This window comes from Anopheles funestus, chromosome 3RL (genome assembly GCF_943734845.2).
Source record: "Anopheles funestus chromosome 3RL, idAnoFuneDA-416_04, whole genome shotgun sequence".
Classification (NCBI taxonomy): Eukaryota; Metazoa; Arthropoda; class Insecta; order Diptera; family Culicidae; genus Anopheles; species Anopheles funestus.
The window spans coordinates 27817403-27844922 of NC_064599.1; the positions used below are offsets into that span (position 1 = coordinate 27817403).

At 36.7% G+C, this 27520-nt stretch overlaps 1 protein-coding gene across 1 annotated transcript; it reads left to right on the plus strand.

Moving 5' to 3' along the window:
- The first annotated feature begins 366 nt into the window (after nucleotides 1–366).
- Nucleotides 367–27418, plus strand: LOC125769848 (protein N-terminal glutamine amidohydrolase). The gene is made up of 4 exons (XM_049438782.1): nucleotides 367–2473; nucleotides 20894–21196; nucleotides 22594–22718; nucleotides 22873–27418. Exons 1-4 carry the CDS (start codon nucleotides 2403–2405, stop codon nucleotides 23007–23009), a joined length of 636 nt encoding a protein of 211 aa, XP_049294739.1. The 5' UTR covers nucleotides 367–2402; the 3' UTR covers nucleotides 23010–27418.
- Nucleotides 27419–27520: the final 102 nt, after the last annotated feature.

A 27520-nucleotide genomic window follows, 5' to 3' on the forward strand; every position in this document is an offset into this window, starting at 1 on the left:
AACTTTAAATTTACATAAGAGACACTAAAATCTATAGCTATGTTGTATAATCAAACAAATTGTATTTTGTTTATCAACTTTTAACAATCAGTTTTAACACCTTTTCGAATCAGTTATTGGTGATTTTGGATTGCAAAAATATATTGAAGAAAACATCACGTTCACTCGTTTGTACGTCTATTAGTGGCATTTTTTTTTACTAACACATTTTATTAGGTTGGTTAACTATTGCATCTTTCGGACACCACAAGTGTCTCAGCTGTCATAGGGATAGAAAATTAAAAAAGGGGTTAAAAGTAGAAAACACAACACAACGAAACAGCGTTCAACATGTTGAAACACTTGTGCCCTACGTGTGCAACCCGCGCTTAATCGCTTTCAGTTTCCGCAGCAACGTTCGGTACTTGCGTTGTTTTGTTGATCAACGTGCTCGTGAAGTTTTGCTACTGGCGTACAGCCGTATTTTCCGCGAGAGAAAACTCATCCCACCGAAACCATAAAAAGAGAGAGAGAGAGCACGCGCCAGGGCCCTAGCAGGAAGGTATATTTGAAGCAACGGAACCAGTGCGAGAACGTTATCCGTACGCTGCGGTCTAGTCGCGTTCATCCTTCACGTCCGGCCTATTACCGTGTCATGTAGTGTATGTGTAGTGCCGTTTGAGGTCGTGCGCATCCTTCCCCAACAACAGCAACAACAACAACAACAACCCACCATCACCTAACGAAGGCACAAAAACTCACAGTAACCACGGGGTGGAGAAGTTTTCACCGCAGTTATGCACCATCATACATCATCGGCAGCGCGATAGCGACGATAAAATCCCTAAACGGCAGTGTGAGACACAAACGCCTCCGCTTCAAATGGATTGCGATTGTACACGATACTGACCCCGTCGTACATTTGAAACAGGTCACATGCAAACGGATGACATCAGTTGACAAACTGTAGAAACGGTTAGATAGGAATATATTTCCCCTCCTCGGTTTCGTCCCCGATACGTCCTTCCAGGCCCTTGCCCACCGCTCCTCGCCGCCACCCTTTTTCCAGACATTCCACCAACATTCCGGTACTTTTTCGCAACGGCATAGCGGTCAAATATTTCGGGCAAAGCATTGTTTAATCTGGCAGCAAAAAAAAAACAAAAATTGGAGAAACAAAAGGAAAACGTAGGAAAACAAAATTTCCATCACGTTCTGCACTCGTTCTGGCGTGACAATTCTGGACCTGGACGCGGCCCTTTGTTCACAGCCTACACAGTACACTTGCGTACACGCACCCGTTGACGGTCGTGCAGATTCTGCAGCATCCTGTAGGCGAGTGTGACGCGGGAAAGCGGAGGTTTTTCCTGCTTTCCAACACATTCCCACAGTCACATCGATTGATCCGGCTTGTGTTTTGGTGAATAATTGCTAGTGAATTATTACGACATGTCTGCAGTTTGTCCGAAAGGCTAACATATTTCTCAGACTGATTTATGTTTAGTACGTGCTACGTCTTGTGTGTGTGTGTGCAAACCGTTCAAACGTGTGAAGCGTGCCAGTTAAATTGAAAACATCCACACCACGGCTGGAGCAATATCAATAAAAGTCAAACAACGGCAATCCATCAAAGTAGCTTGCTGGTCGTTTACGAGTTTGACTACAGCAATTTTTGACGGTTGCGTGGAAAAACGAGCCAAAACAAGCAACAACAAAAAAGGAAATTAAGTGAATATTTGTGTGTATGTTTTTTTTTTATTGTTGCTGCTGTGCTGTGTTCTTCCGTCTCACAAATATTTGCAAATCGGGCGAACCGAGACGAACGGCCACGTCCGACCAGACCAGTGCTAAGTAGCCGCGTACCATTGCTCGTCTGCTTCAATGTCCTGCGAGAGAAACAAAGTGAGGCTGTGGAATTGTTGAGTTCGCAAGTGAGTGAAGGTGTGCGTGTGTGTGTGTATTTGAGTATTAAAAGCGCGTTGGGGCGTTGTTGGTAGTCGAAACGAGCAAAGGCTACTGGTGATAAAACCAGAACCTCCAACAACACACAAAGTTCTATATCAGCCGACAACAACCAGCATCCAGCAAAAACGGAAGGCGAAGAAAGACGTTCAGCAATAACAACAACTTTGAGGCTGCTTCTACTCTCGCCAGCACTCTCGGGGTTTTTTTGCGAAAGAGAGGAAAATCTGCATCATCCCCCTGGTTGTACATTTTCCACCCCTATTTGACAGTCTTTTGATTGAAGTGTGTGCCGGACTAGGAAAACTTCATCACTAAGCCATAGAGAAAGAGAGAGAGAGAGCCCAGCAACCCAACGCAAGAGAAAAATCGCGTTGTGTGAGAGAAAGCGTGCGAGAGAGATAAAGAGCGAGAGGAAAAACGAAACAACAGGCAACGAAACGACGAGTGGAGCGGTGAAAATGTCGACAAACGATGCTAACTTTATGCTGTTTCCAAACATCAACGATTGTTCATACGTTTCGTGCTACTGGTAAGTGTTCCATGTTTAATAATTGCTCACTTTTTTTTATTGAACAATAAAAATTTCCCTTTTCCGTATAGGAAAATAAATGTTAATATTCATTTAACTAAGAGATAATTATGAAAATGAACAAAAAAAAAGAAGCGAGAGAAAGAGTGAGAAACAAAATTCTACCTTTTCTGCTTGACACAACAACAATCGCCTCCACTGTTGCGCCGAAATGGTTCGTTCCCAGGCGCTCAATCAATCTTTTTGCCATCAATTTATGTTTTCCTTTCGCATCGCCGAACATTTATAAACAATAAGTATACACGCACCTACTGCCACCCGACTAGCGAAGAAAGACCGGGTCCGCACACACTTTTCGCGCCGCTGCTACTGCAGGTATGACAAAGAAAGCTTTCTGTTTATCTTGCTACGAAAGCGTACGAAAGAGTGAGAGACATCGCAAAAGCATGGAACGAAACCGCAAGATTCGTATGTACAGCAACCAGAGCAACCAGAGCATGCTGCGTTCGTTTGCTCAATGGAGACGCCTGGTGGTAGGTGTAGAAGTGTGTCCCTTTTTTTAATTTCACAACCCAACACGAAAAGAGCACAATTGGCACACGAAGTGTGTGTGTGTGTGTCTCGAAAAGCAAATCGCTTGCGGAGTGGATATGCTTTTCGGTGCGGCAAAAGATGATGCGAATTTTGGGCCGAAATATGCTAAGGTTGCTAAGGTTAAATGCAATCCTACACCACTCTGTGTTCTGTGTTCGCGTACCCGCTGTGTCTCCCTTTCTTTCCACACATTTTACACATAATCTGCAAAAAAATACTTTCACAAAAATTCGTGTGGAATTCGTCTGTTCCCAGCCTTTTGTAGGTTAGGATGTTTTGTCATCGTTTTTCGAGCACTCTATTGCGGCTTTTCTCCGTGTCCGGATCCGTGTGATGTTGCATTTGGCGTGATTCTAGGAAGAAGAAAAGTTATTAACAATTACGTGAGACTAGCAGATCATGAGGCGTAGCTTTTGTGTTGAGTATCATTTATCAAAGCTTGTTTAAGGATAATAAGAATGATGGAGAACATAGTTATAAATATAAATACAAATATGAATTTCTTGAATTCGATATCACTTGATTGCGAGAGGATTTTCGTATGTGTTCATATGAGTAAAAAAAATATTTCATTTTGGAGGAAAACAAAAAAAGCTCTAAAAGAGACAAAAAAACATAAGTTTAAAGGAGCAGAAAATAACAAATACGGTTTTCTATTACTTTTGCATTTTTTTTTGTATTTGAACATAATTTGATATATACTTCAACACATTTCCTTTTAATTTCAAAATAAAATCCAGAAATAACTATATAATTTTCTTATTTTTTATCTCGAAACCCCAACTTAAAATTGTTGAAGAATATAAATATATTTATATTCATGTTGAAGAATATAAAAAGCATATAAAACATTTTTTTTGTTTTTTAGATGTTTTTAAACTTTTTGTTAGATTCATCCATTGTTACTTAGTGTAGCAAAAAATAATTATTCCCTTTAGAGATAAAAAAAATATTGTCTTAAATAGAGAACGTTTTGATTCGTCACAAAAATCGGCTTATGCTACTCATATATAATAATAACGATTCGGCATCCATTTATTGCTTAATGCAAAACGTATTTTTGCAATCTTCTTATAACGAAATAATTCACTTTAAAATGCACAAAATGTTGCCTCTTACTATGTCTGTTAAACAGTAAAATAATGACAACACTATAAACTAAACTCATAATCAATGCAGAGCTGTGCATGAAATTCAAAATGAGTATTTTAATGAACAAATATAATTGAAATTGAAATCGAAAATATCAGCATGCTAGCAGACGAACTTCTGAATACGAATAGTGAAATAATCACACACTCTTTTCATACAATCAAGTTCTGCGAATGGGCACAAAAACGTTGAACCCAGCATAATAATATTCCTCGGCAGCCCTGCATACCTCACATTAAATGTCCAGGTACCAAGATATCCTTTTATGCGGGATGATTCCGTTGGAAAGTGAAAGATTTTTAATCATTTAATTTTTTGTGCAGCGTAATGGAATAATTTGGAATGGAATGAAGATAGAAATGGTTCGTGCTGGATCGGTGCACATTTTACCTATTATCAACTTCATTTCCATTACATCCACGTAATTTCATCAGTGCGAAAGCGGCGTATCATTGATGATAAGACGATGGGGTATGACATTCCTGGGGTGAATTAAGCGAAAGCGAGACATAAGAATGTTTATATACACTTTTTTTTATTTATCTGCTTCTATTTATCCCACCCAATCGTCATCAAACTGGATAACATTTTTATTCCTTGCGAGGAAAGCTAAAACCCTCGCCCGGTTTTGTTTTTTTTGTTTTTTGGGTTTCGTCTTTTTATCGTATTTTATGGGTATTGCTTCACTTTGCTCTCTATGGGGCTTGTGCAGAAAATATGATGCCTCCGTTCGTAGCGAACATGGAACAAAAAAGAAAACGGTCAATGTTGAAGCAATACAATGCTTGCTGTGTCCGGACATTACCATCACTGTTCGGGTAGCCAATATAGGGACTAAATATTCAACAGAACGTACCGAAGGGAGTGCCAAAAGCGTGACATTTTTTTTGGAGAAAACATTTCACGTTCGTCCTACCGACGTATGACAGCGAGCTTTGCTTATTGCTGCGGGTTTTCCCGCCCCCCACCTCCCTCCATCATTATTGTCTAACTTACAGATGAAAAGCATCTTGGCGCCAAAGGTTGTCAGAAGAAATTCTGTGTGTGCAAGAATCATGCCAGTGGCACAGAAATGGTATGAAAAGAAGAAAAAAAAAACACTGAGACGTATGCTTTTCGCTTACGTTCAATGTCCATCGGTCCATTTGCACTCTGGCCTTTGAATTATGTTGTAAATGGTTTAGGTGCCGTTCTGATGTGCCTTTTGCTGCAGGCTTTACCACGGTTTGGGATAATTATGCGTCCGAGGATTTGTACGTCAATGTGGCTCGGTGCAATTGGATTCGTTCGAGCTGCGAGTCCCAGGTTGATTATTCTAGCACGTGCCAGCCATTGTACAAATATTGCGTATGGTTGGTAAGATAATGGTAATTTCTTTCGAATCATGTATCTTGTATTAAACCTTTCACAAATTATTTTAAATATTTTACTTCTTCTTTACTTTACCTTTTTGATATTATTAACACAAGAACTACCAAGCGTTTTAATCGTTTTTTATCGTAAATCATTTATTAAACAATGTTGAAAAACTTTATCATGTTTTCATATAATGTTAGAGTTCGTTGTACAGAATAGACGTGTAAAAGTCATGCATGAACTGCGATAAAGCTGTTTAATCTAAAAAACAAGTTTTTTAACACTAGAACTACCGGACCAGTCATTTTGATCGAAACGCTTAATTTCAATCAAATTATTTTTTTGTATTTAAAAATGCTATCATAGTTGGTGGTTGACTTTTGAGGATCTATTCGTTAGTATTAACTTCTAAAAATATTAAAAGACACAATCCAACTTAAATTCATCCACATTGCATATGAAGTAACACCCAAATGTAAAACGCTTAAAACGCTTGTTAGTTCTAGTGTTATTTGTTTCGAATATTGAACAACAAAACTGTTCTAAAAAGCGATTGTTTAAGGAAATATATTTACTTATAAGGCACTAAAACAACGTTCAAGGCTTACTGCAAGAATCCACTAAACCGCTCAAGGACGAGCTTCGTCCATTATCGTTATCCCGGCCTTTCTGGCGGACGCATCAATTTCATTGTTCCATCTCAATTTGGGCCTACCACGCCTCCTCCTGTCCATATGAACGACTTAAAAGAACTTTACGGGTTGGTACGTACGGTGTAATTCGAATGACATGATCAACCCATCAGAGCCTGACGAGTCTAATTCTCATAGAGTTCATTATAGTGACTCCTCCATTGTTCTTCTACAAATACGAAACATTTTTATTTCAAATTTTATAAATAAGAGGATTTCGTTATTTTTGAGACAGAGTTCATGTCTCACACGCGTATGTGGGTGCTTGAACTATACAATTTCTATATAATCCCAACTTCGATCGTCGGGACAGGTGTTCTTAGTGAAGCCCTAAGAATGTAGAAAGATCGGTTGACAACCTCAATGTTGTAGTTTAAAAACATTCCTTTGAAAATATGGAATACCATAGTAAAAATGACGATTATTAGATACTTACGACTTATCAAGCGTTATCTTACCTAAAGGCACAATTGTTTTAACATTTTTAGTTATAAGTGTTTGAAACTTGTTTGCTATGGCTAAGAACTAATTGTAGATATTGAGAAAAGCCTTTAAAAACTTTGTTTTGTTCAACGAAATTTTGTCATACGAAATGTTACAAAAAGTTCTAACAAAAAATCTTGATGTTGTGAGTTTTCTATAGATGCCTTGAGTTTGAAAGTTTTTTTTAATAATTATTTTATTATCAATTTGATATACATTTAATGATAACTACGGCCTCACTGTCCAACTCGTCGCAAAACGAGCTCATGGGAAATTTGCACGCAAAGGCGTGACAGAACAATCAGATATACATGTGTTTCAATTTTTTCCGCTCTCTATAGTCAATAACCTTTACCAGTAAACCTTGTGCTGGTTCCAATTTAACCTTGAATGGCACGCAAACAGTTTTAGGTAGGGCTTAGAAAGAAAAAAACTTTAATTTAATTGAATACATGTGTAACTTTTTGTACATTACAATAACGCGTATCATGTTCCAGCTTGAGTACTCATCTTTTATTCGAAAAAAAACATACAATACTCTAGTTCTTTTTTAAAACTTTACCTTGTTTATAAAATTACTTAATTACTTTCCGTGTGCAACTCAACAGCTTCAACCATAAAGAGTTGTTTTATTATATTCCTACTTAAATACTACATACAGTTCGTGACACAGCGTGCTTGAAAGCTTTGAAGCTTTCTTAAAATTCAAAGCTCTTTTCATGAAACAACGAATTTGCATGATGTGCTGTAATAACACGAGGCACCATCAACATAAGAATGGATGGTGGTTAGCATACCAAGGCATCATCGAATCAGAGTGTGAGCCGAAGTTTATTAATTTCATAAGGTCGTTCGTGAAATGTTGGGCTCTATGACAAGGAGAATTTTTCGTCTTCTTCGGTCCGTTCCTTTCAGTGTGTATAATACTTTTAATTTACTAAGCACATAAGCAGACACACAGACACACACGCACGTGCCAACAGGATCGAGAAGAAGTTTTTGTGTGTTTTCAACTTTTTCACGCTTTATTATTATTAACTTGTGATGTAGGCAGAATATTGTATTACAAAGATTTTGAGACACTTTAAGATTGCTTTTCTTTGTCTTTCAAACTTGCCCGCGGGTTGATTTTGTCGTAAAATATTGGTTTTGGTGCGATCGGGTCGAATATCGTTCACCTTCTGCTAAAGTGAGCTGAACGTTACGTGGACACGTTACGAACTGACGAATGATGCCAATAAAGCGTGAAAGTAGTAAATTTTTTTGCGCGAAACAAGCAACCCTCAAGTAGGAAGAAGTGTGGCTAAGAACAAAATTGTAAGCCAAAAAAAAAGGAAAATCTATCTCGAGGGATTTCACAAAGAACTTCCAAACGGACTAGCGTAACGCAAGGGACGCCGACACCGTAATGGAGACGCCGATGGTTAGATTTTTATGCGCATCGCATGCTAACCCATAATAATGACCACTTCACACAGGCCATTTTTTTGGGAGGCACCACCACCGTGTGCTTTCCGGGACACCACGAGTTGGCGACTTCATCGTCTAGCAGGTCACACTCACAGGTTTGATGCACGCACGATTTTTAAAGCGCCCAGCTCTCAGCACGCTAACAGTGTAAAACGAATGGCGTATGTTTGCGCACCATTCGTGATCGCTGTGGACGATGGTTTTGTTTCAGCAGCAGCAAAACAATTTGATGGCGTCCTGTGGACTGCGGATACGACCCGCTGATATACATCTCGGACCAGACTTTGTACGCCTGTTCCACATTTCTGGTCCACATGCCCAGCAATTTAGTTGCTTTTGAGTGCTCAACCCCTCATGATTATAATTTGAAAAGAAAAGAAAAAAAAACACTGAAAACCCACGGCAAGGTACACACCCTCACACCCTTAAGAGGATGGAAGAAGAGGTGGGAAATACCAAGAATGGTACTTTGGTATGCGCTTTGCCTTTGGAACCGGGGCCAGTATCATCCGGTCGCTTTGAAAGTAACAACATTTTCCCGGAATCAACCCTGTTCCCTGTTACCTTTTGCACACGGCGATGGTCAGCACGGTAGTACGGCACGGGAAAAGAAATATGCAAATCATGCGCTAACTTCACCGTAAGAACATTTCTAGAGTACTCTTCGTTAGGACGTTTCGCCTTGTGGATGGGTTGGTCGTTTGTAAAACTGTTGCATTCCCCGGATGTTATCACATGTGTTACCGTAGTCGTAGAGCAATGCTGTAATGCTCAATTACAATAATAAACCAAACGTTAACACTCACGTGCGGGGATCGTGACACTCAGGGAGAAACATTTCTCTGCTTGTGTCTAATTTTATTTTGGATAACTATATTTCACATCTAAATGTCAACGAGGTTTATTCGTAAAAGTTTTTTTTGGTTTTGTTATTAAAAATTGTTTGAGTGATCCAGATGCAGTGAGTTGCTCTGTTTGCACGTGAATGTTAAATTATTACCATTGGATAAACATTTTAGAACAACAATTATCTCATTCATGCTAATGAATGTGCCAACTTTTACACTCCATAGCTTTTGGATTTATTCTGATTGAATTAGAATATCATACACAAGACAAAAGGAAGCTTTGTTTGTGATGAAATTAATTGTAAACATAAATAAACATTTTCATTAGCAATATTTTAGGATGACAGAAACAAATATTTGTTTAACATATTTTCAGCTTTTTAAAGCAATATCAATGGAGTGTAGTTTTGTGTTACTAAAATTTATCAGTTTATTTAAATGTTGTCGCTTTTTACTTCAAATTATTGAAGGAATAAAGATTATTAATGTTTAAAAAAGTATTTTCATTGATTCTTTTCTGACGCCTTTAACAGGGGTTTCCAACTCGTTTTTAATAGTCAATAGAATATTATTGTTATTATTATTTTTAATAAATGATAGACACATTATTTTCTTCAATGTTGAACAGCCCTTTATCAAAAAGATAAATTAGATTGACAGCAAAAAAATGGGTTCGTAAACTTTGAAAAACAGCATGAATTTTCTAATTTCGATTCTGTATGAAAATTTTGTATGAAACTATTTAGCAATTCTTCACTTTGATTATACCATCAACCATCAATTATAATGATTTTAGGAGATACATCATAACCATACCTAAAATGGAAGCATTTTTTAAAACAACTCGCGGTCTACCTCGCTGCTGAAATTCTTGGAACTGTCCTCTGGAGCCAACACTGTCGAGCGCCATCGTCAGACAGTCTCGTATATCAGCCCTGCAGGCAAACGCATCAACTCCATTGATTCATCTCAATGTCATTCTTCTGTCTTCTTCTGGATGACCAAAAACGAATAGAAAAACTGAATCGTCAGGTGCCATTCTAAAAGGCATAACTCACTCACTATCGTCAGACGAGTCTTCTTTGTTGTACGATAATGAAATAATCGTGCTCATCATTATAGAAGTCCCTATATGTCCATTATTCCTTGATGCACATGAGGACTTTTATAGACAAAAGAAGAACATAAAAATCCTTCTCCATACGCCGTTTCGTATTTTTCTCTCGATACGACTAAGAGGTTTTCGTTAAATTTTCACTGAATTTCTGTGTCTCTGAGGCGTATGTGAATATTGAAACTGTAAAGATTCTATATAATCCAAGCTCCGACCTTCGCAACAGAAGTTTGGAAAGAAATAGTGCGAAATAAAACAAGCAATGAAGTACTTCGTCTATTCCACATGTATCCTTATTATATGTATCCTTATACAACTCCCCAGGCATGGAGTAAAGCAATAAGTCTTCATAACCATTCATTTTGAACTCACAGTACATAGTAAGATCAACAATAGTTCCACAACTAAATAACAACAAAGTAGTATGAAAATATATAAACATTAATTTTGAAACCATAAAAGCTAACCGGTTTTTCCCTTTTTTTCGAAGTAGCTAGTTATCTATTGCCTTCTTTCCCTATTTATGAACTAAATTTTTGGGCAGTTCGGAGATATGCAGATCGAAAATTTTATCCCAAAAAAACGGTCTTGTTATGTTAAGTTACCTTTTCGGAGAGTATCTATCCATATCTGTTTAAAATAACTGTTAAATATCTCATCTGGCATTATAATCATTGTTGACTATCGTCTAGCAAATTGTGGTTGGAGTAAGTGAACGCTGCGTATGAGGAACTCACGGTACAAGTCGTAGTTTGGACCCAAAAGGACCTGTTTGATTAAACCCTACTATTCGAACCAAAGTATGGCGTTGGTTTAGCTTAATTTACTTCTCAGCTACCTAATCTTTTATCTTTACATGGTAGAGCGGTGCTAAAGATGACCAGAACTCTAACCACCAAGATCACTATCCAAAAAAGGGAAAGCTTTTCTAAGATAATCAAAAGAGCAAATGCAACACACCGTGTACACTTGAATTGCCAAAAGTAAGTGTATGTTAGCATTCACTTCATGTTGCGCTGGTGGTGGTTTTCTTTAATCTTTCATTTATGTTTGTGTGCCTTGCCGAGCGAGGATCAGTTTCGCGTTTCGCCAACACTACGCAACACGAAACCGCTTGGCTCTCGCCACGTTCGCTTAGTTACTGCATTTACTTTCTAAATGACCTTCGCCATCGTTGTCCGCCGTACATTGTGAATAATACGACAAGTTAAGCCGCTGCCGGGGCCCGGCCAACAACCATTTTGGGTTAAGGATTTACTGGCAAGCTTTCGATTCGACCGTGTTTATCTTGCAACCATCCTGGCTGAAGATGCTCAGACGATCAAAGACGTGATGCTTGTTTTTTTTGGTCCGTTTCTTCCCGCCCTCCTCATTTTCTGGACTCCAGGCCGTTCTATGTTGTGCTTGTTTACAAGTCTTTGCAAATGTGAAGGCCTTTATCTTTACCACTATCTGCCGAGACGGCCACATTTCGGGTTTTTTTTTTTTAATTTTGCGTTTTCGATTTGGTTGTTTTGTGAACGGATCTAAGAATGGTTTAATCCACGCTCAGTGCACCATTACCGGAGCGAGCTTTGTATGTTTGGGTTCCGCTTGTTTCCTTTTTGATTTGAAGGAAAAGTGGTGAAACCAATTCGTAGTATTGAATTTTTTATGACCTTTTTTAAACATAGAAATATTTAAAATAAATACATGATCCGATAAGTCCTTTGTACCATAGTTTTCCATTAATTTTGTTAAATTTAGTGTTTAAAATTAATTATAGATTTCAAGAATTAGCGTATCAATCTTTTCATGAAATATTTCAAGAACGAACTGAAACGAAGTTACACTAGATAAGGCGAGTTATGAATTTGACTTTACATATCAATAAATGGTTCCAGTTTTCCATTCGGAATTTTCCCAATACCTCGTGAGATTTTCCCACGTTTAGAGATAAATAAAATGTGTAAAAAGATTGATTGTTTGAACATTTTTTTTATTGAACTGCGAAAAAGTATTGTTGCTTCTATACAGCTCGTAACTGAAGAAGCCAAAACCCACACACAATCTATACTATTTGAAAAGTGGTTACAAAATTTCATTGTCCGATTTGCATAATTTAATATGAACATGGTTTTTCGGCTGAGAGTGGGAAATGTTACACCACTTACCGTGCTGGTCCGTATGGAAATAAATAAGGGGCGATTTATTTTGTAAAGGATGCTTAGTATTCAGCATATCCAATGGCAGATATAAAAATGATCAAGAATATCCTTCACTTTTTTTTTTGCTCTTCAAAGAAGACGTCCTTCGTGCCTATGTCTCCTGGCGGTAAAGCGGTGAGAAAAAGTATTACCAACATTGACAAACAGCATGATTGGGTTTTGCATAAGACGCACGCCGGCCACATTTGGCTGTGCCTGCGTCTATAAAAGCAACCACTCAATTCAGGCAGAGATAATCAATTCCACTTGCTCAACTTCACTAGTGCCAAGGCATGACAACAACAAAAAAAACTCACCCTGGAATGGAATTTATTTGAATAAATCCCTGTGCTGCTGCAGCACGCATCCGACATGTTTATCGTCTTCTCACCACACGCCCAGACTCGGTTGTTTGTGTCGAGTGCGAGTGTTGTGTGTGCCAGCGAATCAAAAACGAGGTCCGATGAATTGTTTTACTCCCCTGTGGATAGAATAAAAGCCGCAGCATCTTCATTCCCATTCACATTCATACCTGGGCTCCTTGCCTAACACCTCTTAGTGATATGGGATTTTGTGTGTTAATATCCCTACGGTCTCATTCATGGTTTTATTGTATAAAGCAGTCAAAACTGTTGAAGATGTTGCCCTTTCCTTGCAATTGCACGTCGAATCGTTTGCTTTATTGGAAACGGAAATCAATTTTGATTACTTTATGAAGTCTTAGTCCTTTTTTTAATAACTAAAAACATGCATATAAATTACATATTTATATTAATTCTAAACATTCTTCAATATCTATCTAATGGGTGCTGCTTATTTATGAGCTTAACATCGAGCAGAATTGTGGACAATTTTTCGAAAAAAAAGGTTCATTCTCCTATCTACGACCTTGTACCCTCGTCAGACATTAGAAGAAATGAGTTTCTTTAGCTAGCGTTTTTTTTCTCTCTCTTCTTCTCTCTCTCTCTCTCTCTTACTCTCTGTGCAAATAAGTATGCTACGTGCATGCAATCAACATCTATCTCAAAATGTGCGTGACGTGTGGCAATAAGTGTGCGTAAAAAGGGGCCGCGTAAAACGCGTGCAAAAGGGAAAACTGTCACCCAATTTTCACCTTCGTCTATTTTGGCAAACACATCAAATATGTTTTCCACCTATGATGTTGACCAATCCGAGGGTTGATGGTTGAATGTGAACGATACGTTCTTACCTTTACTGACAATGTTATCATGAAGGGAATATTTTCCTGAAAAAAAATCTGCTACTAAACAGGGTTTTGATCAGATTTTTTTTTCACTGAGTGAAATGAAATATTTTGAAAATACAGGGTTTTCGTGTTGAAGTAGATAAGTTGAAGCCATTCCAAGACTTTTTTCAAGTTCAGCTAGAATGTGTTCAGTTAGATCTGGAATCCTTTCCACCTGTTGGTACTTTTGAAAAGTGCATCTTGAATATTTTCAATAGATTCGAAACCCCTGTAAAAGAGATATAATTTTGCTATTTCCAATTTCATTTTACTATTTTACAAAGTGAAATCGATTCTGTGCAAATTTTGTACAGAAATTGAAAAAGTAATAAAACAATCCACTTCAAATTGGAAAAATCCAAAAATGATCTCAACTTTCTCACTATAACTCCAAAACCCTGCAAGTAACAATATCTTCAACAAAAAAAATCACACTATAATAAAATCGTTAAATATAAGCTAACAAATAACCATTACCTATCCACATTAATTCAACGAGCCTTCTTAACATTTCGAGATAAATTTAAAAAATAGCCGACAAGCAACGCTGTACCTCATTCACTGGTGAAAAGCTGTTAATTGGAATCATCCAAAACAGTGCTATAATCCATCTTTCATTATCATATCTATTATAATGTGCAAAAAAAAACAAATGGCAGACCAAAGCTGCTCGGGATGGTAGTAGCCATGCCATGATTACATTAACGCACGCTACCGTGCGCGCGCCTTCGATTCGAAAGATGAGGCGGTAAATTTTAAATATCGAACGAAGGAAGTGGAATCCCAAAAATATAACTAATTATTTTTCCATTAGCGTTCCACAAAAAAAAATCCCCAATTCATACCCGGTACCATCACACCTTTTCTCAGATATTCAATACCTAAAGCATTCTGTTGAAGTAAAATTTAAATCATCATCACTGCGAGGGGGCTTTTTTACCATTAAAATGCCATTTCATGTAAAATTCTGAATAGCTAGTAAGGTAAATTGAATAATGATGACCCATATCAGATGGGTTTATTTGTTATTAAACTATTCTTTACAATCGAATAATTAAACTAATCATGTTTGATGCCAAATTATTGAACGAAAATGAGCAATACTTAAGCTATTATTTTCGTACTGCATTTAGTACGTTCTGCTCATGCTGTACCAGAGTTTTCCATTCGATAAATCATCACCGAGAGGATCTAATTTGCATTGGAAATTGCGTGAGGCACGGTACAAGCCGAAACGGTAATGATGAATTGGACTTTCTCGCTGCACGAAACTGTGAAGCAAAACCGGGCGAGCGAGGAATATAGGATTTCAGTTTCTAATTATTTGTAAATTTATTACACAAACCTTTTTCCACCATTCGTTACTGTTGTCAGGAAGATAAAGTAGTATATATATGGTTGTGGTTGGCATAATGATAATGGATTTTGTTGTGCCGTTTCTGGGGCAAGCCATTTCATTCGAGTTTTCCGCTCAGCAGCCGTGGCGTAAAGGTTATCGATACTGTAATATTAATGTCTAAATTAACCATGGTCTTTATGTTAGGGGCCAAGGTAATAAGAGCAAAAATACTCTGTTTTTAATATTGTTAATTAATTCAAAAGTAATCAATACGGCCAGATCGTGCTACATAAATTAAAAAAATAAATCCAAAAGTTGTGATGCATATGCCATAGTGTCTGAAAAATAATCTTTTAAAAGGTTAATAAATATTTAAATACATATGGAAAAATAATAAAAAATATGATTGAAAATATTTCATCTGAAATGATAGATTAAATTTTGTTTATTTAACTTCCTACATTTTCAAGCGTCGATACTAAAAAAGTTTTACATTAAACCGTAATACTTCCCTTCCAACGTGTCTTCTACGTTTCCATGATTTTATTTGCTGCCTTCCTTTTCCCCGTTTGCTTTAGTACGACGCATGCACATAACTAAAATGACATAAGTAAATAACAGCCAGCCAAAAGTTAATCAGTGCACAATCTGATTTTCTCCTCTAATGGAAACGATAAACAGACCAGTCAGCACCAGAGCGCGTCCTTTTGCGCGATGTGAAACCGTTTGTTGGGGGCATGTAAAAAATAAATGCAAAGCCTTGTCTGCTGTATGTGTGTAGGGTTTGTCAGACAAAAACAACAGCAACAAAAACTATTTGCTCTCATGACGATTGAAGATGAAAACAGGACGCAGCAGTAGGCAAGGGAGTGTATGTACAACTCGAGGGCAACGATGGAAACAAAACAAAAATCGGAAAAAGTATATCAAACTCAGGCCAAGGCGTGCAGTGGTTTCAAAGTAATGAAATATTGAAAATCATTGCAGCAACGTATGAATTTTTAACATCGATAGCGTGTATTTTCTTTGTCTGAAAAAATGCCGCGCGCGAACTTAATAGCCGCCGGGTGAATATGTAAATAAACTTTTGCTATGCTATTACGCTGAGCGTATAGTAGAGTTGCAAAGGGTATTATTTAGTTGTTTTTTTAGTGTGTCACATCACATAGTGGCACCAGAAGCTTAAATTACTGAGGGAAATGCATGCAATAAGTTAATGGTTTGACAGGGCGCTTTTCAGTTGCAATGGAAAAAATACCGCCATTGCTGGGTTATTTGGCAAGTTTGAAGTAGAAAATTTGCTTTTTGATTTCTCTAAGTTATCTGCCAGTAATGCTCGAGAAAAAGGGAAAAAATCAATTCTCTTTCTATGTACATATTCTACTTTAAATCAAAAAGAATCTAGAACTACCACTAACTATGTTATTTTTACTTGAAAACCCTGCAAACTTTCTCAACCGAGGTGATATCAGTAATTCTTGAACAAAATACAAGGATTCTGCGTTTATATGGATAAGTTTGAGAAACTTCTGTCTATTCTAGTTGAATTGGTATGATTTGTGTTTTTTCCACTTTTTAAACAGATTTTTGGAAGTTGAATTCGAACTGGTTTTAAAGCTTTCTCCACAGAAATAGTGACAAATTTTGCAAACCTTAGAGTTGCAAACGTTCCAGAAAATGAAAATAATTCTAAATCGCGCCACGTAACATACCAACATGAAAAGTAAGCTAAAGTCTGAAACACAACCCCCCCCCGACTCACGGGCACTCATTTGAGTGACTTTTTTTCGTGCAGGGTGGTTCGAAATCGGTTGCGTGTTTTTTTAATTATGTTTCGAGACACAGACACCTGAGGGCATGGCCGTCGAAGAAGAAAATGTAGCAATTGGTGCCATCTATCGACCACAGGTCAAAGATTGGCGATCCGTTGGAGCTTTCGCGAATAGCTCCGGCCACAGACATGGTAGCGATTAGTGGTGCATGGACGAAATGTAGCCACAAGTGCCATCTAGCCATGGCCAGAAGAAAGTTTGGCGATATCTTGGATACCGGCGGAGCTATGGGGCAAAGTTGGGCCAAAAATGAGGAAAATTTTACGGTTTCACAAACAGCGTATGGAACTTGGTTCCTCGATGAATAAATCACTTTTCACTATGCGAAAACCTCCTTACAATTTAATAGTAATTGTAAAAAAAAATCAAATTCAGGCCACATTGCACAGTCTCCGAACCACCCTGTATTACGAAATGTCTCCAACTTATTCACTCGAAAAACCCTGTAAATATCGTGCAGAAACTTTCGACACTACAATTCAATCAATGTTCGGCTGTACATCTATCGTACACATCATTATTTAGAAAAGTTTTCTAAACAACTTTCATTGCTGACATCTTTTGCCCTCGCCACGATTGTTACAAGATTGTTCAGACATAGATGGACAGCAAGAGTTATGGAAAAAATGCAATTACACTGACGAAGTTTTCGCTCTTATGGAAAAGTAAGCAAATTTAACTTTCTCTGCTCTGTTTGGACAACAACAAAAAAAACAGCAGGGAAGCATGCACTTCGATTACGACGTACCTAAGTGTTTTATCTTTACGTTGAGTTACTGATGTAATGCCATAATAGCCTTATGGTCTCATGGTGAAATCTTACAGTCACATACAGCGCCGTGTGTAAAGGAAGCTGGTTTGGTACCTTCTCTGTACCGATTTTCCCAGCGGGACAATCGTTTCAATGCTGTGGTACATATTGTGTACCGTGTAACGAGGGGGTTTGACAAAGTAATAGCCATTTTCATGGTACGCACCGTATAGGCTAGTTATTGAACGGGTTGTTTGAGATATGAATAAGTATTACGAGCAGCAGTAAATGCGAAGGTTTTTTTTGGCGATAATTTAATAAAACAGAAACGGGCACTTGGGTTTTATTAAAGTTTTATTGAAGCACTAAAAAAATGTTTCTACAATTATATTTCATATATGAAAGGAAAAAACAAAACAACATTTTGTGCCAAAAAAATCTTTAAATTTATATCAAGGGAAAGCCTTTTCTGATAGGGACATAATATTCTACAATTTAATTTTAATTAAGTCTGTAAGTTTTATTTGTTCTATTAGGGTTTCTCTAAACCATTTCGAAATGAAATGGTACATTACTGGTCAGAAACGGTTGCCCGTTGTGCTTTTACAAAGTTAAAGGGCGTAGGATTGGGCTTCTCCTTTTCGCCGAAGTTACGAATTAATTCTTCGGCAAATAGGTCGTTTCCTTTTCGTATGTCTGTTGAGACAAAAAAAAACACCCACCAATGGAGATTTCATTCTACGAGGCTTCAGATTTATTCGATCCACTCAATAAAAAGTGTACCCTTTTGCTCGCTATTTGCGATTCGGTTGCCCTTTTTCGCTTTCCTCTTCTCAACAAAGACTTGTCCAAAAGATTGATGAATCGAGTGGCGGTAAAAAGGGGCGGTAAAAGAAGTTACAAAACCGGACAAAGAATAACTTATCGCCGATTGGAAAGTGAAGTGGAAAAGTATTCGTTGTTTGTATTCGTTAACTGGTGTTGTTTGTGATTTTGGCTTTTTCCACTAGTTCATCACTTTTGACTGTTATGAGTTGAGGTGAAGAAAATTAAACCGTGATCAATTACCGATAAACTTTAAGGGCATAGCAATGTTTGGTTTAATCTTGAGTGTTTCTTTGTTTGCTCTGTTTTTAGTGAAGGTTCATGTAAAACAAAGCAACATTTGAAGGCTCTTGTTGAAGAGTATAAAGATATTTGAAAAATAATTTAAAGTGTTTTAAAGGCTTCAAGTGAATAACTTAATATCAAGCTAAAGTAATAAGTAATTCTGTGCAAAAATTTTCTCAATTTACACACTTTCCTACATGGCGGATAGGTCAGTCATGAAATTTTGTATAATATGCAGACATTGGAAAGAATTCCACAACTACTTCAACACATTCCAGTTTAATGTTGTCTTATTATATGAATAATGGTAAACAATTGTCATATCTAAATCGTTCTTAATATATAAATCACTCAATCAAAGGATCAAACCCATTTAGCAAAATACTAATCTATGATCATATTCATCATTCTGACGTTTTTAGACCTTGAATTAAACTGAATACCGCTATCTAACTGCGAACGTGTCTTAGAATGAGCTTTGAAGTTGTGAGCATGTGGGAGAGTTTGAGCCTGCGAACATTCCAACAACACTCCAGAACCATCAAACAAAACCTCAGTGAGGAAACTCAGTTGGAAAACAATCTACTTTCTCATTCACTGGATTTGAATTTGATGAATTTCTTCATTTCCACTTTGCTTTTGATTGTAAATAGCGTAAGATTTCACATTCATAGAATCGTCTACGGACCAATGTACAAGCTAAGGATTTGCATGAAAGGAGCAACATTGAGTTCAATGAAAAAAAAACAAGTACACAATTTTACCAATTCTTACAGGGGTTTTCAGCCTTTTGTTTAACAAATAAAGGTCTTTTTCAACAATTCAATGATTTTAGTCTTTGTTTTAAACGTAACATTAAATTACATGAACATATTCAAAATCTACTACTCACATCAAAATATTCAGCCAAAAATATGATACAACCATTGAAGTAACATGTCAAGAAGCTTTTAAGCACCGCAAAAGATTGAACGATTAAATTATTAGACTAAATTTATTATGCCAATTTGAATGTGTAATGTAATTGACACGTTTTAATCTCATCTGGCGCTCTGCTGAGCACTCGTGCCCACTACAAGGAAAACACATAAAAACAATCCAATGAGACAGTGACTAATATATTAGATTATGGTGCAAGACGACACTGCAAAAAACAAAAACTCACTCGTACACTCGAGTACGTTCTGCATGTTTTTGAAAGAAACCATGAGTTTTCATTACGAAATTGGACAACGGTACCAATGTTGGTGGACTGATGGTAGTGTGGAAATGACATTTTTTTCTGCACAATTCGAGAATATGAATCTCTGTCGTTGCGGTTAAGAGAAACATACGCTCATGTACATACGTTCAACCGGCAATTGGCAAAACGTTGACCTTGTGAAGTGAAGTTTTGTATTTGCGAACGAAACGTACTGCTGATGCTGCTTCTACTGCATGTTGGATGGGATGGTGCATAATGCTTTCAGCACGGTCGCAATACCGGATGTTGGTGCACTTCCGTTGGTTATGATGCACGGCTAGTGGCAATAATGCTACTACACAACGCGGGAAAGCGAGATGTTTCGAGATGCTGACGATGCTTCAATGTTTGATGATGCGGCTTTTAAGTATTTGCAGACCAAACGAGTGCTTTGATATAGTTTTTTCCCCATTTTTTTAGCTTAAGAATAGCGCATATGAATCATTTTAAACGTATTTAACAATGGTGGAAATTTTCTTTAATTTAGACTTTTTTTTTGTTGCTACTTTGAGTGTCATTTCATTTAATTCACAAGCAGACTTTGGAGAGCTTTTTTTAATTATTACAAAAAATGCTCCCCAAGTCCTTTCGTTTATTACAGCAATCAAAGGCAATGAATTTGCAGAGCGTGTAGTACAGCAGTAGAACATTTACTCCCTTCGGTATGTAACATGGGCCACGTGTTACCTGATCGTTGTGATAGTTATGAATGATTCAGCAGCAATTCACCCTACCATGATATGGAAAGGGAATGTTATTCAGGCACCATTGGGATTAAATTATGGTTGTTTTTCCTTTTGTCATACGTTTTTCTTTGATGTTTTTTTAACATCAATCTTTTTTTTTGCTTCTTTAACATTATGAACTAATGCACTACTTGGTACAATGTATGCCATATGTTTTCCTCCGCTTTCTGATCTACAAGGATTACTAATCTAAACATGTTGTGTATCATTGTTTTTTTTCTTCTTTGTATTTTCTCCCTTTTTTTTGCTCCCTTTTAGCGAAGAAAATGTTTGGAAGCTGTGCGAGCAAGTGAAGAAAACGTACCCTTCGGAGCTGCCGAAATGTTACGCCGTGTTTGTGTCGAACGAACGGCGCACCGTGCCGCTGTGGAGACAAAAGGCGGGCCGGGGCGATGAGAAGCTGGTGATATGGGACTACCACGTATTTTTCATGCACAATCCGTCACCGCACCGGTGTCTGGTGTTTGATCTAGACACGACGTTACCGTTCCCGACCTACTTCCACAAATACGTTACCGAAACGTTCCGATCGGATTATGCCTTAACGCCGGAACATCACAGGTAGGTTTTCCACTCGTACTGTTGTTTCATAATGGGTTGTCTTGTTTTTTTTTTGGCATTTCACAATTGACAGGTATTAGAGAATTTGGGGTTAAAATTTTATTTTTCCATCCAGTGGGGTTCAACTGTAATAACATCTACGTCAACAAAATTTTTGATATTTAATTAGGAATTTTTTGATGAAATTAATGATCATTAAAAAGCCACAAAACGTCCATGTTCATTTATATATTAATTGAAAAACTTAGTGTATTTTACACAGGCAAGCACATTCAAAGTCAAGTTTGAACTGATTATTAGTACGGATAAATTAAGAGCGTTCATGAAAATATCCTTCAAATTCCGCAAATTCAACGTCTTTTTATAACCTGCTCTTGTCTGAGTGTTTTCTCTTGTTAATTTTGAAATAACTTTCAATAGCTTCTTTCCCAAAAGCACCTTCGTAAGTGTTTTACGACGATTTCCCCAACAAGGGGAAGAACTTTTCTGAATCTCTAGAGTACCTTCGGAAAGCAATTTTATTGGTTCAAGTACAATTGCTTTAAATGCTTGAGCACCCTTGAGCAATTATATTGGTTTAATTCGAATAAATGATATTTGTTTTGCAAAATTAATTCAATATTGTTGGTAGAAGGTTAGTACGAAATGATAGTAATTAAATTGTTTCAAGAATTAGAACAAGAAGATATTATTCAATTTCTAAAAATGCGGCTGCTGGGTCTTAAAAATACTCTTCTGGCTATATGTTCCGTCCCTGCTGTCATTATTAATACTTTGTCTAGTTTAAAATGTTCTTATTGTTGTTTTATTTTTATTTTATAAATTATAAAACTTTTTATGTTTTCTTTTATTAAAAAAGTCGTCATCAACAATGCAAACATATTTTTCCTATGGAGACGCCTAGTACTTTGTAAAACTAGCAAAATAGAGCGTTGTTTTTAATGAGAGGATTATTTAATAGTTCTGATTTTTTTTCTTCATAATTTTTTCTCATAATTTTTAAATTTAGTTAAAAAATGTCAGACTAAACAGAGATTTATGTTTTTTTTTGTGATTCATCGTTATAAATAAAATATTTGCATTTATTTATTTCTTATTAAATAAATGCTTTTTTTGACTTTTATTTAACACAAATGTCCAACGTGTAACTGAAAAGAAATGAACGAACGGTTAAGCTTATCGATTTCACACCTATCAGACACGTAAACGAGGACAAAACAGCAAGACTGCAGAAACGCTTTGATATGATCGTTAATCAATTCTGGATCGGGGGTGCCAAATTTAATTCATTTTGTATTTTTTTTCGCTTTGCTTTTTGTTTGATATCCCAACCATATGTCTATCCATAAACCATCCTAATACCTACCATTTGCTCGTTTTGCTGTCACGTTACACAGATTCTTTCGGGTGATACCGGCAGAGAAATATCTGGCAGAGTTTTCGTCCGATCGACGACATATGCGTAGACCGGATGGTTCCTGGATTAAACCACCACCGTCCTATCCACCAATACAGACAAGCGGTAAGCTAATCGAAATCGTTTCAGTCCAACCATGTCGAGCCAAACCGGTCAAATATTAGCACTTTGAAAAGCGACAGAAGCTGCTAAAAAATATGCGCTAAACACGGGAACGCAAAGCGAAAACTTAATTTGCTTCTCTTGATTTTTATTTTAGCGAGCACCCACAGCTTAGACGACTTTATCTGCATGAAGCCCGGCAAGGGACCGGGTGCGGTGTACGATTTGCTACATTTCGTACAGCAGTTCTACAAACCGCCGGATCGGAACATCGGTACGAAAACGCAAAATTAAAATCACATTAAGCAAGGCACGACGTTACGCGGCGAACGAATGTTTAGCGATGCCGGTGGCAATAGCTAGCAAGAACTAATTAGCGAGCACTGTAACTGAGGGCCAATCCAAGCGCCGACTACGCGTACGCGTCGGCCTTCCTCTCCCTCAAGAAGAAAATGTACGGTGGCGTACGGGATACGGTACCTTATCAGAACACAACACCAGGAATACGCACCGTGCCATTGTGTAAGAAGTATGAAAGTGGGTAAGTTAGTGGGTTTTTGGTCGGGTCTCTCGAGCAGTTTTGCATGGTGTTTTTTTTTTCGTTTTTGTTTCGTAAATGCTAAACGAAGCAAGAGCTGTTGCGATGAAGCGATGAATGCAATAAAACCGGTGCGAACCTTTAGCTACCCATTACTGACAACGTAAAACCGATAGCCCTAAGTAAATGTGTCCGTACAGTGGAGAGAAGAAAAAACAAACGGTGAACGTATAGCATTTTTAAAATTGCTTCCAATAGTGCTACCGGAAAAATGAGAAGCAACTTAAATTCTGAGCGGAAAAGTAAATAAAAACACGCTTGAAGAAAATAAGAAAAATACATGTTAAAGCTGCTTTCACACAGCTTGGCGACTATATTGGTATTGGGACAATTGCGTTATTCAAAAAAGGTAGCTATGAAGCCACTAAACTATTGCCACGTACACTGGAACGGACCCTGTCCTGTACGATGCAGCAAACACACAAATATATGTATTACGATATCAAAATCAAATAAATGCACAAACAGATGCAAGCATTAAAACCAACTAAGAGCTAAGAAAACAAAAAACAAACAAACTATAAATTGCCGCATTTGCAGCGTGACTTATTGTTATCTAATGTAATAAAACGAAACGTCGTTGAAAAATGGAAGAAGAAAAAAAAGGTCGTCCTTCAAAATCAAAACACAAACATCACATAAACATTAGCAAAGTGCACCAGCAAATGAGACAACAATAAGAAAAGAAAACCACAACCGCACGAACAGAAATATGTTATTGAAAATGAGAGAAAATAAAAACTATCGGCAAGCAAACAGCGAAGAGAGTTTTGCAGTAGGCACGTTACATTACTTCTGTTTAGACGATAAAGCAAACTTATGAAATAACACTGCAGAATCAAACAAAAGCAAAAGGAACGTCTCAATACGTTACCGTAACTGCACACAGCCTAAATGAGAAGTTCGTTGGCAAAAGAGAAAAAAAAACAACATCCGGAAATGTGGTAATTGAAACATTATGTATGGAAATGTATCTTCTACTCTACAATGTGATATTAGTTAACTAATTACAAAAAAACACACCCGAGGCGAAAGAAAGCAACAAACACCCAAACATACAACTGAATTATGATGAAATAATAATGGCACGCACACGATAAGAATAACATGCAATATGTTGAATGTTTTTCAAGTAGATCTTTTTAAAAAAAAATGCAAGTTTTAGGAGAGTTTTAATCGGTTTTATTTCGAACATAATAATTTAAGAATGAAATTAATTTATTAATTAGTTTCATTGAAGAATCCAGCAGATGCCGTCATACTGACAATTTAAAAAATTAATTATATTCATTACACACATTTTCATTTATTTTCACAAGAGCAAGAACATTATCAAACGTAGTAATATGAATGATTAAACTTTTTTATTCAACTTTTTAATGTTTACAACAGTTGTTGGTTCAATGATTGGTTTATTCCCTTTAACTTTTTTTTTGAAATAATAACAACTAATTTATACATTTGAGACGCAATGTTGTAGTGAACATTTTGCAATAAAATTTGAATGTTGGTCCCAATCCGCATCAGATTTGGAATCTTGATTTCCAGAAGTTTAGAATAGTTTTTGAACCATTTTACTATTGAAAATGGTATGATAAGTAATTAAAATAATTTATTTGTGTGTAAATTTCATAATTAATTCTAAGCAAATATATCAATCATTGAACCAACATTTATAAACATTTAAAAATTAAATGACAAATTTTTATCTTTCATGGATTCAGATTTGATTATGTCCTTGTAATGGTAATAAAACAAATGAAAATGAGAGTATCTTTTACTATAGTATCTTTTACTACTTTTTTTACTTTTACTACTTTAGTATCTTTTACTAAAATGGTCAAAACCCTGTAAAATATTATCCAATCAATTTTAGTAGCATTTTATTGTTGATTTGATTCGATGCTCCAGTTTAAACAGTCTGTGGTTGAGGTAAAAATCAATTAGCAAACGACAATCTGTTTTGTGTGTAATTGTTTAATCTTGCTTTGGTGGGGTAATTTTGTCGCCAAACAAATAAAAGCCACGGTTAAAGCTATTACTGTTACACATCTATTTTCATCCAGCTTTATGTAAGCAGTAACATTAAATAGTTATAGATAGAAAAGAAGGAAAACATATTTTAACAAGGATCCATTGCGGATCGGTTTCAATTTAGTTGTTTGTTTTATTCTCTAGAACGAAATTTTCAAATTAGCCTTTTGTAACTTTACGTATACATTGTACGATGTTTGTTGTCGGGAATATATGTGAAAGAAGGGAGTAGAACAATGTATTTACAGGGAGCATGTAGTTAAAATGTAAAGTACATTCAATTGGGCCTACCAACAGAGGCTGTACTATTTTTCCATTGTATGTATGTTTCATACAATTTATCTACAGCTAAGTTTACAGGGTTTTTCGGTGTTGGAACAGTGAGTGTTCTGTAGTGTTTGATTGCGTTTAACATTCTTTCCAATCAGCTAAGCTTTTAGCAAAACTCGCCGATACATTTGTTCATGCCAAAGTCGTCATATTGCCACCGTCTTTTCCATGTTTTGAAACAGTTTTGTACTAATATTGATAACAAATGTTTAATAACAGAAAAAAACAACACACTTAGCTCTCTTATACAAAATTTGCACTACCAAGCAGCACAACGTTTCGTGCTCGTAACAGAACAAATCGTATATTTTGGTCCATTTTAAACAGATAGTAGAAAACAAAATACATTTCGTTAAACTCCTACAACCGAGCACGAGCACGATGTTGAAAGGATGAAGGGAGGAAAAGAAAAAGACGAAAAAAAGCAAAAACCCAGACGCCAAATTACTTACAGACAACTTAATCTTTTGATAGTCTTTTGCAATCTTACAACATCAAACACATCTCGTACCGGCATTGGTGATGTTTCTGTACCTAAACACGAATGAATGGCAAATGGCCGAACGCCATGGGACAGGTTTTTTCTGTACTTAGCGCTATAACCAAGCGCCATACTCTAGCATCTTAATGAATCACCTTAACCAATTTCTATCTCAAACCGCACCCTCTTCTTTGAAGTTAAGAAGTAAGTAAAAAAAAATCATCATCAAAAATCATAAAGCAAGCATACTTAGTGAGCATTCCGGGGCGGAATTTGAACGAATAGTGAACAAGAGACAGAGGGCAGAAAAGCGGAAAGAAAACAACAATTATGCTACGCTTGTACTATTGATCGTGCGCAAGTTGCGGGAACTTATTTACGCAAAGCCAGCACTTACTATCCACACTTATTCTCAAACCAATCCAAAAGTCCAAGTACGGTTAAGATCGTTGTTAACTTTTTCCCCCATTCTCTTCCTCACTGTTTGTAGTTAGTGACATAACATAATTATTAACATATTTTAAAATGCTACGGATTTAACTAAACAAACAAAAAAGAAAAAGTAAATCATAACATAAAATGAATAAACTGAAATATGAAATCCATTACGTTTATTAGTAGCAGTATGTATTCACTATCTGTATTACAGTTTGATGAGTCTACTAAAGCATTATCAGCGTGTTAGCGTAACAATTTAAGATTATAAAAAATGCTGATACAAAAAAAACAAACATCCTGACACTTACGCATCTAAATTACGATACTCTGCATGGTCCGGTATATGGTAAAAAGAAAAGGTAAAATGGCAATCGTATGAGAGCAAAGAAAAAAGTAAAAACCACTTCTAACAATGATCGATTGCAATAATAATTAGTTTTTGAAACGGGGAAATAAAAGAAAAGGTACGAAGGTTTATTTATATTAAAACATATTTTTTACACAGTACAGTAAAATGCAGTTTGCACAACTCTTTTTACTATCTCCTACACGATCAAGGCCTCAACGATCACTCAAACATATTTGCAACAACAACAAAAAAAACGAACGCAGGGTAATGTGTGTGGTGGAAGTGGTGAACAGGTCACCATAATGTATTGCTATACTTGGAAGCGATATTAGCGGCTGTTGCTTATTTATCTCGCCATTTGTATCAACACAGTACATACTGCAAAGAAGCAAAAAAAAAACGCTACTATACACAAACGAATTAACAAGCAAAACTGACAGGCAACATGTTGAGACTATCTTTTAACTGTAAACGGAGAAGAAGCGAAAGAAGAAAAAAAACACACATACACACACGAACGTTAACATGTATAGCAAATGGGAGCTGTGCGCTGTTTGCACGGCGATATTAAACTT